Source organism: Sebastes fasciatus, chromosome 18, assembly GCF_043250625.1.
Source record: "Sebastes fasciatus isolate fSebFas1 chromosome 18, fSebFas1.pri, whole genome shotgun sequence".
In the NCBI taxonomy this organism is placed as follows: domain Eukaryota; kingdom Metazoa; phylum Chordata; class Actinopteri; order Perciformes; family Sebastidae; genus Sebastes; species Sebastes fasciatus.
Genome location: NC_133812.1, coordinates 8,277,614 through 8,295,137, shown reverse-complemented (window position 1 = coordinate 8,295,137; position 17,524 = coordinate 8,277,614). Strand labels below are relative to the sequence as shown.

Genomic DNA, 17,524 nt, shown 5'->3' with positions numbered 1-17,524 from the left:
TAAAGCCAAATCAGTTTTCCCGTTGCTACAGCAACAGCATACTTTTATGTCAACTGCAACCTAGTTACTATGGAGATATGTATACAAGAGAAACTCTGTGCCGTTGTAGTCAAGGGCCAGATGACAGCATAGCGTGAGGGTGTGTGCACAGACACACACACGAATACACACATACACACCATGTACTCTTCATCCTTCAACCATTTTGTAACTCAAAACACACACACCCACACAGACACACACACGGAGCCCACTCAGAAGAAGAGTTCAGGTTCACACGCTGGTCAAGGAAAGCGTCAAGAGCTCCCATATCCTCCAGTACAATCTCAATCAACTAAACACGCAAAGCCAGCATTGATCCTCTGCTGTTTGTCCCCCCCACCCCCCAACACCCTCGGGCAAAATGAAATCTAAAGTCTTCTGGCATCTGTGTTATTAAATCCTCCAGTATTAATTTAGCGCTAATTGAGTGAGGGATTCATTCCCCGTTTACCCCGAGTATTTAATGGAGTGAAATCTGGATGGGAAAAGCCGGTATAAAAGACTGTATCAAGACTTAAATCAAAGGCGAAATGCTGTTCCCGCTGGGGAAGCGCAGAACGTCTGAGTGAAAGAGAACTATGAAAGCAGAGATCATCAACTATTGATAAGGCCGAATCTGGTACAGCTGTAGACAAAATACAGAATATGTTTGACTTCAAGTTGGATATGCCTGCAAACCGCTGATAACTGTCTGGCTGTGAAGCAAGTTATAACCACACATGATAGTGTGAAAAATGAACTGCGTGCTGTATTCGCCGTATGGCTGAAGTGTTATTTTACCATAGGAGTGAAAAATGATTTTAAAAAAATTAGGGAAGTCAATTGATTAAAATGTTTAATCGGGATTACGCGCATGATTGTCCATAGTTGATCGTGATTAATCGCAAATTAGTCACACATTTTTAATCTGTTCAAAATGTACCTTAAAGGGAGATTTGTCAAGTATTTAGGACTCTGATCAACATGGGAGTGGACAAATATGCTGCTTTATGCAAATGTATGTCTATGTTTATTATTGGAAATCAATTAAAAACACAAAACAATGACAAATATTATCCAGAAACCCTCACAGGTACTGCATTTAGCATTAAAAATCATAACATGGCAACCTCAAGCCCAACAGACAACAACAGCTGTCAGTGTGTCAGTGTGCTGCCTTGACTGTGGCTTGCCCCAAACTGCATGTGATTATCATAAAGTGGGCATGTCTGTAAAGGGGTGACTCGTGGGTACCCATAGGACCCATTCAGGGGTCCCATTCGGGGTCCCTTGACCTCTGGGTCAACAACTGTTGACCCAGAGGTCAACAGTTGTTGACCCAGACAGTTTTTCCTCAGTAAAATTTAACATAAGTTGGAGTGTTATTTAGACTCCTTTGCGACAAGCTAGTATAACATGGTTGTTGGATTCCTTAGGTTTTCTAGCTATAAAACTGAGCCCGCTACAATCTGAAAATCGCAAGTTGCGTTAATGTGTTAAGAAATTAGTGGCATTAACATTAATTTGCGTTAACTTGTTATCATGTTAACTTTGACAGTTGTTTGCTGCTATATTAATGCTCTGGATATCATATAGAGCACCTAAGAAATTAGAACTTTTGGGAGATCATATAATCATATGGATGAGTACATTGTTTGTTTCACCATGGCCTAACTGTGCCATTGACAAATATTTTATCAGTATTGTATTTCCTATTTTACTTCAAAGTCCCCTTCAAGGAGTTCAAGTACATTTACAAAACCAGATCAAATAGCTCATATACTGTATGAGGATGCTTGAAACTGCTTAATAATTATAGAATTTTTACATCAAAAGTGGCCTTGTATTTAGTGAGGACTGCTATTCAGTTTCCACTTTGGCTGCTAAGTTAACTACCGTAGTTTCACATTCTGACATAACAAGCTGCTACTCAGCCCTGACTGTTACAGGTCATGAAATGATCTTAAAATTATTTTTAAAAGTACTGAGAGATTGCAACCGTTGGTTAATGCCACTCTCCAAACGGCTCTTCTTTTTTTATGGCATAAAACCCAATCCACTCACTATCTTTTAAAATGTTTACACGATACAGAGTAGCCGTTCTTCTCATGACAATCCGTCCTTGGACGAGCAGATAAAATGTAAAAATGAGAAGCCTGCTAACAGCATTAATTCTGCCTTTTACTTAAAGGGAACATTTAGGTCAAAGGACATCTTGTGTTGCCACAGTGGTGGATTCTGGATGAAAACCCTGCTGAGCTTTATTACAATAGCAAGTGCTACTTTTCACTACGTGTTTTTTTTTCTCAACAAAGCCAATTTTAGTTAAAACAAAATAAGCTAAAATTCTAAATACATTCTTGTTTAATGTTGTAGTGATGCAAGCTGTCATAGAAAAACTTGTAATTTGCAAAGCAACAAATTTCCCCGATTTCCTGATTAGGTCAGAAAATATGACAAAAGAATAATAAATGAACTGAAAAAGAATCGGATCATGTTTTTGAGGGGCAAATTTCCGTGCTACTTTGTTTGGTAATCAAATAGCAGGGGTGGAAAGTGCTGTACTTAAGTACAATTTTTCTCAAGTATTTCCATTTTCTGCTATTTTATACTGAAATATTGTACTTTTTACTCCACTACATTTATTTGATAACTTTAGTTACTTTTCAGATTCAGATTAATAACACAAAATATAATCAACAAATAAATGATGATGTATTATTAGGGATAAAAATAGGCTATTTATTGATCCCTTGCAGTACCTGTGACAGTTTCAGGACAATATTTGTCGTTGTTTTTGTGTTCCAATAATAGATATATACATAAATTTTTATAAAGCAAGCATATTTGTCGACTCCCATGTTGACAAGAGTATTAAATAATTGACAAATCTCCCTTCAAGGTATGTTTTGAACAGATATAAAATGTGATTAATTTTTGATTAATCGCGATGATATATTTGAATCGATTGACAGAACTAATATAAGTAAAAAGAAATAAACCCCTCCTTTACCAGCTGGAACACTAAAGTGATGTACACACTGATGCGTCAATAATCATAATCCAATAATATAATATACATTATTCTGAAATGGGCCATTCTGCATAATGAATGCTTTTACTTTTAGTAGTTTAAGTATATTTTGAAGCTAATACTTTTATACTTTTACTTAAGTCAAATTTTCTTTCACTTGTAGTCTATAAGTATTTATACACTGTGGTATTGGTACTTTTACTTAAGTAAAGCATCTGAGTACTTCTTCCACTGCTGTCAAAAAGTAAAAGTGGACACCCAGCCCTTTGCTTGAGGGAAAATAAACATTATCCAACATTTCTACACAACAGCTGATGTCTTTACCTGGCTCCGGTCTTTATCCACCTTCTTGAAGCACTTGTTGAGTGACAGATTGTGGCGCACTGAGTTCTTCCAGCCGGTGGGGGCGCTTGCAAAGTAAGGGAAGTGCTCCAGGATCCAGCCGTAGATATCCTTCACGGGCAGCCGCTTGTTCGGCGCGTCCTCGATGGCCATGAAGATCAGGCAGCTGAAGGAGTACGGTGGTTTCCGGTTGGCCCCTGCCGCCAAGTCGTACGCCGAGTGCGCGTCGCCGAGCAGGGGGTCGTCCGGTGAGGGAGACGAGGAGGAGGGCGAGCGGGGGTGCTGGCCGTCGGGGTCCTGCAGTGGGGAGACGCTACGCAGCCCCGAGTGGCTGAAGCTGTTGAGGAGGTCGGTGCTCTCGTGGAGCCAGGAGAGGCTGGTGAGCTCCTCGTCCTCGGCCTTGGAGAAGGAGGCGGATAGGGACAGGGAGAGGTCGGCCGCCTCGGCCTCGGAGGCGGCTGTGGCGGCGTCCCCCTGCCGATACGGCGGGCTCATGCCCTGCGAGGCACTGGCTCCACTACTGGGGCTCTGGGCCTTCTTACTGGGGGGCATGGTGGGTCCCATCCAGCCCAGGGCTCACTCCTGGAGAGAGAAACAGCAGACAGAGGAGAAGGGAGGGAGGGAAGAGGAAAAAAAGAAACGAGGTCAGCTTGTGAAATCCAGCTGGCTTCTCACATAAAGCCTTCATTTTTGTTAAAGGCCAAAGGGTGGAGACACGCAACAACATTTTGACCGCATTCCCAATTAGGCTGCGTTAGATCTGAGGGGAAAAGTATACATCATCATTTCTCTCTGGGGCTTTCTATCCAGTTCTGACTGGGACGGCAAATTTAGTGCTTCACTGGTTGAGGAAATCTTTCCTTGTACAACCACCCTCTAATTACTAGCGCACAAGCAAAGTATTGACATTACATGGGGTTGCTGTCATAACATATGAACACTGTTAAAGGTCTAATAGATGTAGGGTCACAGAGATGACTGCGGTGCTTTGACAACTCTACAGCAGTAGGAAGGTTGGAGCTGTGGATCACGATCGGGAGATTTGCCAAGAAAAGAAAGAAAACAACTCAGCGTGCGCGTTAAAATCCATTCCTATTTTAATCAGACCATAACTCTCCCAACATAAGAGCAACGCCGTGCTCGTTAGATGCAGGTGATGGAAGTGTCTGAGGCATTGTCTACACTAAGGCTGACCCGAATGCTTCAAAACATCAGCCGTTGCCAAAGTATTCAACCTCCAAATCCTTATTCGAATGCTTAGTTTTTTGGTTTTTTTTAATGTATAAGTATGTAATAAAATTGTATAAATCCCCAAATAGCTCATGAAATAAGGAATAATCCCACAACATTATTCATATTCAACATTATTTGCACTGCTCCGCCAAGCTTCAAATACCTTCTAATATTTCTCACCAAAGCTTCGAAGCCAAAAAAAAAAATGGTATTTGGGACAGCCCTAGTCTACACATATGCAGATATTTTTTAAAAACAGATATTTTCCTTTATACGTTTTGGCCTGTCGCCCACACGCAAACGGAGTTTTCCGTCACAAAAATGGAAAACGCCTTCTAAAATGCAGATTTTTTACAAACTCTGGTTACTTTATATCTGTGTGGACGTGTAAAACGGAGCGTTTGGGGAACAATGATTTTCGTTTCGTTAGCACTGCTCGGACTAATTACTACTTTACATTTGAAAAATGTTCCAGTCACAGGCCGAATGGTGATTGAATGGACTTTTGGACAATTGAAGGTGAGGTTTACAGCATTCAGAAGGGCTACGGTCATAAACCTGAATGACCTCCCTTTCTTCATTTATACATGTAAAGAGACAGTTGATGACAGCAGAGTGATGAAAGCAATCCCAGCCACCCACCAACAATAACTGTTATCCAACTGACTGTAATGAAGCTGAAGGAAAGGGAGTGAGAAGGGTGCTAACACAATTCCTTGACCCTTAACTTGTGATGACGTGTAAATATTACGGAGAATGTTTGGAGTCGTTTTTGCGTTCGAGTGTGGACGGAGATATTTTGTAAAACAAAGGTCGTGTGGACAGATTTATAAAAAAAAATTTTAAACAGAGGGGAAAATATCCGTTTTTATAAATATCTGTAGACGTGTAGACCGGGCCTGAGTATCACACCACAATCAGAAGGCTCACAACCAGGCCTCTGATTGTCCTCTAGCACAGACAGCTGTGGGGAAGGACCCAGGCGGCAGCTAGCTACATCTAAATGTAATCTGCTCCGCTCGCCCTGTGAACATGTTTCAGAGTCTGGACACAAATACACACACACCCTCGCTGGGGATGCACGTGTGCTCACACAAACACACACATGCAAGTGAAACCTAAATTTACATGCGCACACAAATTCTGGCAAAAAAGTCTAGACTGACAAACGGGGGGTACAAAAAGGTTGTGAAACTAAAAGCATGCACACATACATGGATGAACACACATACACGCGTATGAAAGCACACACACACGCACACACCAGAGCGCAGCGCCATTAGGACATGGGGATTAAATCCAGATATGTTCTGGCTGGCCCCTGTGTGGTGCGATCGCTCTCTAATCCAAGGTGATCATCGGCCGATCTGTCCCCTCACTCTGCGTGATTGACTGACAGCTGTCACCCGTGGCAACCCGCTGTGCCGTGACAACTGTCAGTTCGCTACAGCTCCGGTCGCCGTGTCACCATGGCAACAGAGCAAAACAACTCTGGTTCTGGTGCTTTTCTTTCTTTCTTTCTTTCCTCTCTCTTCTCCGTGTCTGCCGCTCCTCCACCTATCCCCCCCTGTCTTTTCTACCAGCGCCGATAACTCTGCTTAACAGTGTTGATAGGCTGTAGTGGAAGGACTGGGCTAAATATAGAATTGTGAGGTATAGCCGCTGTGCTGTTGCTCGGCGTATAGTCGGCCAGCCTATAGTCACCCCGCTGCTCCTTCCGAATCTCTCCGCGACGTGAGGAAACGCTCGGCGGAGCTGCACGTCTTTGATCTCCCCTCTCCGCTTCTTCTCCTCTCTTTTCACTCCTCACACTTTCTGACAGCACAGCACGCTCATTCAACAAGCTGTACCTGTCTGAGGCACGCCGTTGTTGCACCAATATTGACATTGAGCGTAATGAATTCAAATTGCCCCGGCGACGAGAACGCCGTAGCTGAAAATAGTGAGCGCGTAATCAAAGGGATGGGCGAGGTGGAAAAGGGGGCTTTGACAGGCTTTTCAAGGTGTGTGTGCGTCTCTTTGTACGAGTGTGTTTATGCGTGTGCTTGACAGGCTTGTCACGTGTGTGTGTTCGTCGTAGGAAGGAAGTAAGGGCATCGTAGTGACATCGCTCCTGGTAGGAGTCCGCTGGAATGCGGAGATGGCTCTGATGCTCTCTTTCTCTCCATCTCCTCTTCCTCCTCCTTGTTATGTTGCCATAGCGGCAAGGGGGCCATGAAACATTACGGCTGACAGTAAAGTCATCTCATTTTACTGTTGCTATGACAACAAACTCCTCACTGTTGGTTGGGGCCAGCGCGAGCTGCCGCCCAAGCCTCGTGCCTGAGTGTGTGTGTGTGTGTGAGTAGATGCGTGTGTGTGTGTGTCACCACGTCTCCCGTGGGCTCTCATAAAGCTTAACACACTTGCTCAGCTCTAAACAAACTTTCATGCAACTTCTACAGCGGCCCCTCAGGACCAACTGCTAAAGGACAAAGGCAGATATCGCTCAAGTTCAGACTAAATGATGCCTGCTGCGTGTGTGTGTGTGTGTGTGTGTGTATGTGTTTGTGTGCGTGTGAGAAGCATCCTCACATTTGTCTGACAGATGGGACTGTGCTATTCTCTCTGTCGTCTTCATTCGCTGGATCTCTTTGTGTTTGCATGCTTTGTTTTGATTTGTGTTCGTCTCTGTTTGGCATGTCCACATTTGGCTTAGCGTGTGCACGTGTGCCCCCCCCCCCCCCACTACCCCCTGCATTTGCATGTGTTTGCATCGGACTGTAAAGCACACTATCTGCCTATACTCTCCATCCATGTGCATACCAATGCGATTTAAAGCAGCTGTAATCTGCGCGGCATTTTCTCTGTTCCCTCTGTGACCCCGGCACCACACCGGCTCTGTTTGCACTCTGATAACATGGACTTAAAAAAGACACCACTCAATTAGAGTAAATGACTTTCCCCCGTTTGAAACACTCAACGCTTAGAGGTTGGTGGCACACTTAAGTCAGATTGTTTCTATTATTATGCCTGCCGTGAATATAGGGTTCGTAAGACTCTGACAGGTAACAAAGGCTGGAAATTACCGTGGCAACTGTGTTGAACATTCAAACTTCCTCCGACTCCACGAGTGACACAGCCCTCTATTCAGCGGCGTGATTATAAGTGACAGCAGAAAATTATAATCTACAACAATTTTGAAAATTTGTTTAAGTGAGGGAAACCACCACACATTTTCTTGCTTCAACATCTACAATTTCACTGTTTTATATAGTTGTATTATTATACTTTGCTGAGACAAATCAATAATTTGAAGAAGCAACTTTGGGCTCTGGGAACTTGTGACGGGCATGGGCAACAATTCTGAATCAACTTCAATCCACTTACTACTATGGTTGCCAATTGATTAATATATTTAATCATGATTAAATGCATGATTGTCCATAAATAATCACGATTAATCGCAAATTAATTGCACATTCTTTATCTGTTCTAAATGTACCTTAAATGCAGATTTGTCAAGTATTTAATACTCTTATCAACATGGAAGTGGGCAAATATGCTTGATTTATGCAAATGTATTTATATATTTATTATTGGAAATCAAATAACAACACAAAACAATGATAAATATTGTCCAGAAACCCTCACAGGTACTGCATTTAATCATAACATGGCAAACTGCAGCCCAACAGGCAACAACAGCTGTCAGTGTGTCAGTGTGCTGACTTGACTATGACTTGCCCCAAACTGTATCATAAAGTGGGCATGTCTGTAAAGGGGAGACTCGTGGGTACCCATAGAACCCATTTTCATTCACATATCTTGAGGTCAGAGGTCAAGGGACCCTGCTGAAAATGGCCAGTTTATCTTCGCCAAAATTTAGCGTAAGTTTGGAGCTTTCTTTAGCCTCCTTTGCAACTATTTATTTCATGGTTTATTTAATAAGGACCAATACAATGTACATAGACAACTTAAAAACAGCTATCTGATGCCAGTATCATAGTGCTTGTAGCGGATGCTAATTTGCAACACCTGTCCCTAGAAGGGCTAGTATGACATGGTAAGTACCAATGGTTTCCTCAGGTTTCCCACCTACAACCTTGTTAATGCGTTACTATTGCATTAACTTTGACAGCCCTACTTACTACCTTTTTTGTCCAGAGCTTTCAACCATATCACATGGATGGAGTTTGAACAGTTGTCATGGAGATGGCTTAAAACTTCAAGAAATATTTCGACATTTTGGGAAAATATGCTTTCTTGCAGAGAGTTAGATGAGAAGATCCGTACCACTCACTCATGTGTGTACTGTATCAAGCCACCAGCAGCCAGTTGGCTTACCAGAGTCTCCACTGGTTGCCTGGCAACCTCACAATGAGGACAAGACGGGGAGTGACTGCACCTGGCCAAGAAGTAGTTTGGTACATAACCCACTATTAAACCACAACTTATCATTTTTATACTTTGGTTTTTGTACCGATTAAACAAACAAGATATAACACGTTAATTAGTGAGCTTTAGAGGTGCTGGTAGGCGGATGTTGTTACCTTTGGACAGAGCCAGGCTACCTGTTTCCCCCTGTTTCCAGTCTTTACGCTAAGCAAGGGATAATGTACAGCGAGCTGGTCATTGTTTTTGACACAAAAATGGCCCGCCAGAGTCTGACGTCAGAACTGCGCCCATAGCAACAGTCTGTTATACATAGCGACGGTTTGCTATAAAGAAATAACAGACCGTAGAACGCCGTGATTGACCAATCATCAATCAATCAGAATCGAGCTTAACCATGACCTTAACTTATCAACTGAGCAAACACCATCCACTGATGAAGACCATGTGATGCAGTTTAAGATTCTACAAAAAGATAGTAAGGACACCTTGAGTTTGGAAAGATTTGTGAATCTACTATTTCCAAGGTCAACAATGAGCTCTCCTGCTCATTAAAAAAAAGAAAATCATAGAACACACAATTAATAGAAAAAACGAATCGCTAAATTAATCAATAATGAAAATAAATGGCAGACAAAACCCAGAAGAACACAATTTTCACCCCAAACTCCTAAAAAAAGAAATCATAATACTAAATCTGAGCTAAATTTATACACAAATCTAGGAAAGTACCAGAAGTAAACAAGTCGCCATTATTGCTGTGGCGTCTCCCTACAATATGCGCACATTTGAATGCAAGTTGTCCTAAGATGTGTACAATTTTGTACTTTTACCTTTACTTTCTGTTCAATGTTACTTTGGACAATGATATCTAGGAGTTCGGGAAGAACCTGAGCCGCTTTCAGCTGCCTAACGTTAACCTAACATGGTGAAACAACAACGTCAGCTAAGTTAACACTGCTTAGCTAACGTAGCTAACGGCGTTAGTGGCCTAAGACACTGTCTAAGGTATGCGATGGTCCCACAGAATAAATTAACTCAATCAACTAACTGTGGCGTTATTGTGAAATATAACATTAGTTGCTCTAACTAGGGCAACCTAATGACCACAAAGTTAACATCATTCGGTCGGCATCACAAACAGAACACGAACAAAGTGTCTGCTAACCGCAATAACTGACTCTCAGCTGAATGCGTCGTGGTTGCTCGTAGTGACGGCAACTGAGTCCTCGTAAAAGCCTTCAATTTTACATTAATCAATTTTAAATACATACTCATCTGTGTTTATTATCTACGCCAACCATTTACGAAAGTTACCACGAGCAACCACGAACGCATTCGGCTGAAAGTCACCAGTTAATACTGTTAGCAGAGACTAGAGTCACTACGACTTGCCACCTCAGTAATGGCGGTGCCGCTAGATGTCGGAACACACAAAGCTGTCGCCGGATTCATCTATATTTTGCCAGGACCTGGTTTGTCACTGCATATCTAATAAGATATTGATCATGTCCTGAGTGTGCTGCTTGGTTCCAGCCGTATCGTTTCTCAGCTAACACTGGTGCGCCATTAAAAGCACAAATTTTTTAAATCAATACACTGTTGTCGTCTGCATAAAAGAATGAAGAGGAAAGACACAGTGCTATTTGCAGATTCAAGAGCTAATAGTGCACCAATAAACATGATCCAACCACAGATAAGAACTTGTCAAAGACACTTCTTTGGTAATCAACATTCAAATTTCAATAAACTGAGATACTTCATTTAATTTTTTAGTTTTAAAAATGACCAAAATGGACGAGACTAAACACAAACCCAGAAACTGTTCATTTTCGTCGTTGACATCGATGCAACCCTGCTGACCTCTGGCCAGCTCGAAACCCTCTGAAGCCTTTGTAACTGAGAGCAGAGGCCACTCGTGTTTACATGGAGGGGAGAAGGTTAACAAACCCCTTTGAGAGCGGAGAGGGTGTAGGCTAATTCATGTGCTCTAATTGACGGTGTAATCATCTTACATTGCATTCATGCTCTCGCTGATACATGTCTAAATCACGTGCCACATTTACGTAATCCCTCAGAAGATCTTCATTCCCTGTTGGCAGCTTCTTTCTGTCTGACTTGCGGGCGTTTTCGTGTGCCGGAGCCAGAAGAAACATTTCAATAATGCATTTCATTTCACTGTCTTGTGCTGGAGCCTGCTGCAATATTAGCCAAACTGACTTTCAGAGAAATCCCCAAGTCATCAAGTTACAGAACCCACAAAAACCACATCAGTGCAAAAATATTAAAATAAAACCAAGATAGGCTTATGACATGCTGTCAGCAGCGCATTTATGCTCTGCTCTGGGCCTCTGCGGGCCGAAGCGACTATTACAACTTTGTCAGTTTGATCGCAGCTCCTGACATATGTTGCATGTCACATCCTCCTGCTCCTCGCTTTACTGTCAGTCTTCTCTATACAGCCCAATAAAAGACAGCGCCATGAAAATAATCCCCCTACCCCAGAATGGAGTAGTAATAGTAGTGTAGGAGATAGCAGCAAAGAATGCAATAGTAGCTGGTATGAGTTATTACTTTGCAGAGGGGTGAGCTGAACCTTGTGGCTCCTCTGGCCACAGTGATAAAGCAGAGAGTCAGATGCACCGAGGCAAAACTAATCTGGAGTTTTGATGACAAAAGGACGACCTTTATCCCTCCTACACATTCGCTGGATGGATGGAAGGGGAGAGGAAGACCAACAGAGAGAAGGAGAAAATGAGAACTCTCTCAGAGGCTGGAAAATAATAACTTCTGCTACATATATGTCAACACCAGTTGTAGGAAGCCTTGTGATGTTCTCCATTTTCAGCCCATGAAATTGTTCCTCCCCCCGTCTGTATTTCCTGCTTTTCCCTAACGACAAATGTCAGGATTCCAGGGGGCTTTAAAGGAAGCAGAGCAGGACCAATCACATCCTATGAGGTCTGACTGTGTCTTCCTTTTATATCATCCACAGCAGCAAAGAGTTATGGGATAGAGGTCAGAGGTCAGGGTGTCCCGGAGGACTGCTCGTGACCTCCTCGGTCGTGGCTGCTGCTCTCGGCTGCCTGGCAACTCGCACAGTCACACACGCCTGTAAATATAAACATGCATTCAGACACACGCACGTGCACACGCGCGCGCACACGCACGCGCACACGCACACGCACACACACACACAGTAGGCTTTCTTTGCCTTCTCCTCCGAGGACGGATTTGGTCAGTGCACAGGACGGCAATTCACTAGAGCAACGCTTGACTGGTTTATACTTGAAAAGTAGGCATTCAAACAGCAGCTTTCCTCTATTTTATGTCATTGTAAATTGTAAATCTTCAGGTTTTGGATAGTTGATCAGACTAAACAACCAATTTGGAGATATCACCTTTGGGAAAATTGGATTTTCTGTCTTTTTTTTTTACTACTTTGTAAATATTATAGTCTAAACCAGGGGTGCCCAAACTTTTTCCCTTGGAGGGCAAAAACTGAAACTCAATGGTGGGCCACGGGCCAAAAGCAAACACTATTGTATTGTATTGTTCCCCTAATTGAATATTCTTTTAGTTTTTACATAGTTAACCGCTCAAAACCCACCTGCTGAAAACAGCAGAGTTCATTCCCAGTCATACCCAATTTATGCATTTCCAAGACTGTTTAGGGACCCCAGTATGCAGAAATATTCACACACACCATTTTAAGAACTGGTGAAAATAACACATTTATACTGTAGTCAAAAAAACTGCATGTTTTTGCCCAAAACTGATGTGATAACTGATGCGGGTTGGGTACCCATAAAACCCATTTTCATTCACATATCTTGAGATCAGAGGTTAAGAAACCCCTGACGATGTCAGATTTTCCTTGCAAAGATTCAGCCCAATTTTGGAGTGTTATTTCGCCTTCTTCCTAACTAGCTGGTGTGGTTGGTACCAATGGATTTCTTAGGTTTTCTAGTTTCATATGATACCAGTACCTTCACTCCAGCTCTAAAACTGAGCCTAACATCCGGAAGGCCAACTTTGGCCCACGGGCCCCACTTTGGGCAGCCCTGGTCTAAACAATCAGCAAATAATTGAGAGATGAATTGATAATTAAAATAGTCGTTAATTAGTGCTCTATTATGACATATTACACGGCTGTGTTGAATCCTCGATTCTGATTGATCAATCACGGCGTTCTACAGTCTGTTATATCTTTATAGGAGACCGTTGCTATGTATAACAGACCGTTGCTATGGGCGCAGTTCTGATGTCGGAATGTTTTTGTGTCAAATTATTGATTTCTTAAGTAAGTAGCCGTGTGATAAGTGGCATTTTCTGCTTTGCGTTGGGGTGCCACATCGCCCTGTCGGGGGTTTATTTCACAACAGTGACCGGCTCGCTGTACATTATCCCTTACATATTGTCCAGACTACAAAACCAGGCATAGCTGTAATGTACAGGGTACAACAAACTTAATTATTGGGGCCTATGTTGAAATGGGTCAATGCCCTTACATTGCACCCTAAACCTTATAAGGTTTAGTACAGAGCCTGTCCTGGTAGAGGATAAACATTGCTTCTCTGTCTATTGGCAAACCAACTAAGCAGATAATAAGCACATAATACACAGTATATTTAGGGGAACTGAGTCCCAGAACTTTCAAATTGAAAAATGATAGCACAAAGCACATCAATGGGGCCACTGCTTATGCCGTAAGAACAGCACTGTACTGTTTTACTAAAAAAATAAAAAAGCGGATGTACACACAGTAACTAAGAGGCTAAAGCTCAGACAGGACACGTGTAATGTACGGTGCAAGGAAATAAAAAATTGCCAGTGAATAATTCAAGACGACAAACACACACACACACAGCCTCCGTCCTCCAAAGTAGGCTACCCGACAAAGCAAACAGACATTTGCATCAGGCAAACACAGAGTAAGTTTGGTATGATTCATCAGCAGCCAGCGATCATGAAGTCACGCTCAATCTCGCTCTCTGAGGATGGCGAACAATCAGAGTCAGATGCACACACACATGCAGACACACAAAAGCAAACTGGGGTTGCGAGTGTGGACGCTTGAAGGTGACTTGTGTGTGTGTGCAGCCTGGAGGTCCCTCGGTAGAGTGCAGGGATAGTGTGTGTGTGTGTGTGTGTGTGTGTGGGGTGGACTGACTGCAACAGTCAGGTCAAGCTTAAAAAAAGCCCAGGCTCAGGGCTCCAGACTTCCATGGTAATGGCTGTGACGCACCGCATGCAATCACACGTTCGTGCACGCTCGCTCAGTTACTCACTCGCTCGCTCGCTCGCTCGCTCGGTTGCTCATTCGGCCAGTCCCGTATTTTCTCAGTCACTCAGTTTAGGTCAAGTCAGCGTGCAACCCCGTTGTGGCATTCAACATGTGTTGTTTGTGTTAGAAAACAACATAACCACTTCTGCTTCGAGATCCCAACAGGGTCAGTTTCTGTTTTGGCTTCCACACTGCTAAAATAGATCTTGATAGGCTAGGAGTCTAATGAATTTCGTTATTGAATCATCTGTCTTCTCCTTCAGCAAAGAGCAATTAATGTACAAACACATACAAGTGTGCAGGCGTCTCATTTTTACCCGCCACTGATCGTAGCTGTTGTCAGTTAAAATGACAAATGTAGCCAAAAGGCCCAAGTGAAACTCTCGGCTGTTGTCTAGTTAATGTGCTCTCGCAAGCCGGAGGGTGTACTGCGCTGAAGATCATTTGTTAGAGAAAGAAACAGAACTCGCTAGAACCACTTTATTATTGTGGACCGTGATTTTGCAGTTCAACAAGACCAAACAGAGCGGCGAGTCTCCTCTCCTTGTGAAACTGATCGTTTCGTTTTCTGATTGCATCATTTCTGAATTTAAAATAACAGTTCAACATGTTGGGAAATAATATGCTCATTTATTTTCTTTCAATGCAGAGCTGGAGGAGGAAGGCATTTAGATTAGCTTAGCATTAGCGTGTTGTAGCCTATGTCGTAAATTTAATCCAGAAACAGAATCAGAAAAGGGACAATTTGAGTGGGGTTTTTTGCACATAACTCCCCTTAGAACAAGACATTTTCGTTTTTACAATAGTGCAAGATATGTTTTGTGTATTAATGAGCTATGTATGTATTAATGTAAAGTGGCGGTTGATCATTTTGTAACTTTACTTAATGCTAAGCTAAGCTAATCACCTCAACCTCCATACTTTAACACACAGACATCTTTTCATCTTTTTTAATTAACTCTTAGGGAAAAAAGGCACATTCCCAAAATGTCAACCTGTTCCTTTAATGTACTCTTTTAACAGAGTGGTGGGTCTGAAATTATCATCTTATTGTGTTATGTCAATTTGCGTTAGGGATGCACCGATAAAGATACCGATATCGGATATCTGGCCAATAATGACTCAAATAGCTGCATCGGATATCGGTGACAATGGGCCCGATTTATTCAATCCAATTCTATGTTCATATACTATATGCATTATATACTGGATTTTAAATCCTGTTCAAATTTGGGGACAGGTTAACACCGACATTCATTCCTGGGACAAATGACTACAGTAGTCACGGGTATTTATCGGCTCCTGCTCAAATCGGCAGTGATGGAAACCGAGCGGACGCTAATTTTCGCCCCTTTTCTGGTGCTTTCTTTGTCATCACAGCCACTAATTCTGTCCATCTCCGTCCAAGCAGCGCTCCAACTTCATTCCAAATTAGTCGTCATCGAGTTTGAAGAGAGACCGAATAAGTAACTGATGTAAAAAAGGAAGTAACTACCGTAACATTTCCACTGTTTTCTGGCGCTTTCCTGACGTCGAACGTGACACACCAAAAAAAACAAACCAGAAAGGCATACTTGTCTACTGGTTTTTCCATATTTAAAAAACCCACTTATGCGCTAATTCTGTTGGGAAAGGTTATAAGACTTGCAAAAGTTAGAAGACTACACCTTTTTATTTTTTTTACTTATAAATGTTTAAAGCTGAACCTTAAAAAAAACTAGATGCTAACAAGAAGATTAACAGTGATAAAAAGATAACACTCACTCTCTCACTGTTGCCACCTTTCCTCCTCTCCTCCTCCCTCGCCCAGTCGTTCCCTCACTCCCTCTAAGGCCTCCCTGTCTTTTCTCTTTGACAGTGAGCAGGTCCCTGTTGGCGCTCTGTGCTCTTTTACAATATTGTGGGAAAGAAGAGAGAGAGAGAGAGAGAGAAAAGAAAAAGAGAGGGAGACTGCCAGAAACACTATACGATATCAAAGCGGCCCAGTGCACAGCCAACAGAGCTTTGATAGCGGGCAGGGAGGGGTGCAGGTCAGGAAAACGCAAGGAGAAGGGCTCGGTGAACTGTTTAAAGAGGGGAGCGTGATCTATCGGGATCCCCACATTGAGGGGAGAGTGGGGTGGACAAAGCTTTGAGGTAGTGAGTGTTTTTCAGCTGGATGTCCTGCAGTCAAGAAGCAAAAAAAAAAAAAAAATTAAGCAGGGCTCCCTCTCTCTGTGTCTGTCTCCCTCTTTCTCTTTCCCCTCTGGCTTTTCCACTTATCTTTAACAAACAGCAGCTCAGGCTCTCAGCCACTGGCCGACAGTTTGTCCCGACAACAAAAAACCATGGCAACAACAACTGGAAGAGCCTGTCCGGTTCCAAAGGTCCGCCCTCTCTGGCTTCTCCGACTCGCTCCGCTCTTTGATCCTAGTGCAAATTTGGCTGAAATGGTAGATTGGAATCAATAAGCAAATGAGCTCAAACTTGAGAGAAGTTTGTGATCGAACGGCCTCGTGTTTGGTTGAGAAAGCATATTAAGAGTTTATTAGATCACCTTTGGCAGAGAAAAGGCGATCGGCGCTCCAAAAATATGTTCTGGTTGAGAGGAGAAAGTGGAATTTGAAAAAGTGAAAAGAGAAGGACAAGGGAGTGAGGCAGCAGTTTGTCAGTAGCCTATACAGTCCTGCCTTTGCTGACGACACTTACACGGCTCCTGCTGATGATACAACTCTGCTTACATCCTTCACTCCTCCCTCCCACTCCTACAAGCTGTTTTTAACACCGCACAAGATACCTTATGTCAACTGAAACGCGTTCTGAATGCTGACAAAACAGAATTCAGACTGTTTACAAACTCACAAACAGGCCAAAAAAAAGGGAAAAGTGATATGAGGAATCACACCAGTATGGGAGTTTCAAACGGTTCTCTTCATAAGGGCATATTTCAGCACCTCGCTGGGAAGTTAATATGCATGTTTTATACGATTAAATAATACATTACATGCAGACTTTATTTACTACTGCCAGTTTTCAAAGGACATCAGCCTTATTTTTAGATATCTGGATACTTGTACAATCCCAAAAGATCAACCGTGCATCCACTCTATGTGTACACACATTCTCTAATTAAAGTTAGGGATAACAACCTTATTTTAAAATAAGATGTTTTTTAAACTAAAATGTGTTATACAAGTAGTGAACTCTTTTGAGGAATAACTCATAGTTATAGTGTATAGGTTGGTCAGTAGTTA

The 17,524-nt window shown here is 42.6% G+C and overlaps 1 protein-coding gene across 2 annotated transcripts in view; it reads right to left on the bottom strand.

Moving 5' to 3' along the window:
- LOC141756134 (forkhead box protein N3-like) overlaps positions 1-17,524 on the bottom strand; it is a 75,081-nt gene that overhangs the window by 37,360 nt on the left and 20,197 nt on the right. The window contains exons 1-2 of one of the 2 annotated variants that reach the window (XM_074615652.1): positions 6,335-6,541; positions 3,380-3,979 (exon numbers count right to left, since the gene is read on the bottom strand). In XM_074615652.1, the coding sequence (XP_074471753.1) occupies positions 3,380-3,961 (582 nt within the window). In that variant the 5' untranslated portion in view covers positions 3,962-3,979; positions 6,335-6,541. Of the gene's footprint in view, positions 1-3,379; positions 3,980-6,334; positions 6,542-17,524 lie in introns of those variants that run through there. The other variant, XM_074615653.1, reaches the window with a different exon arrangement.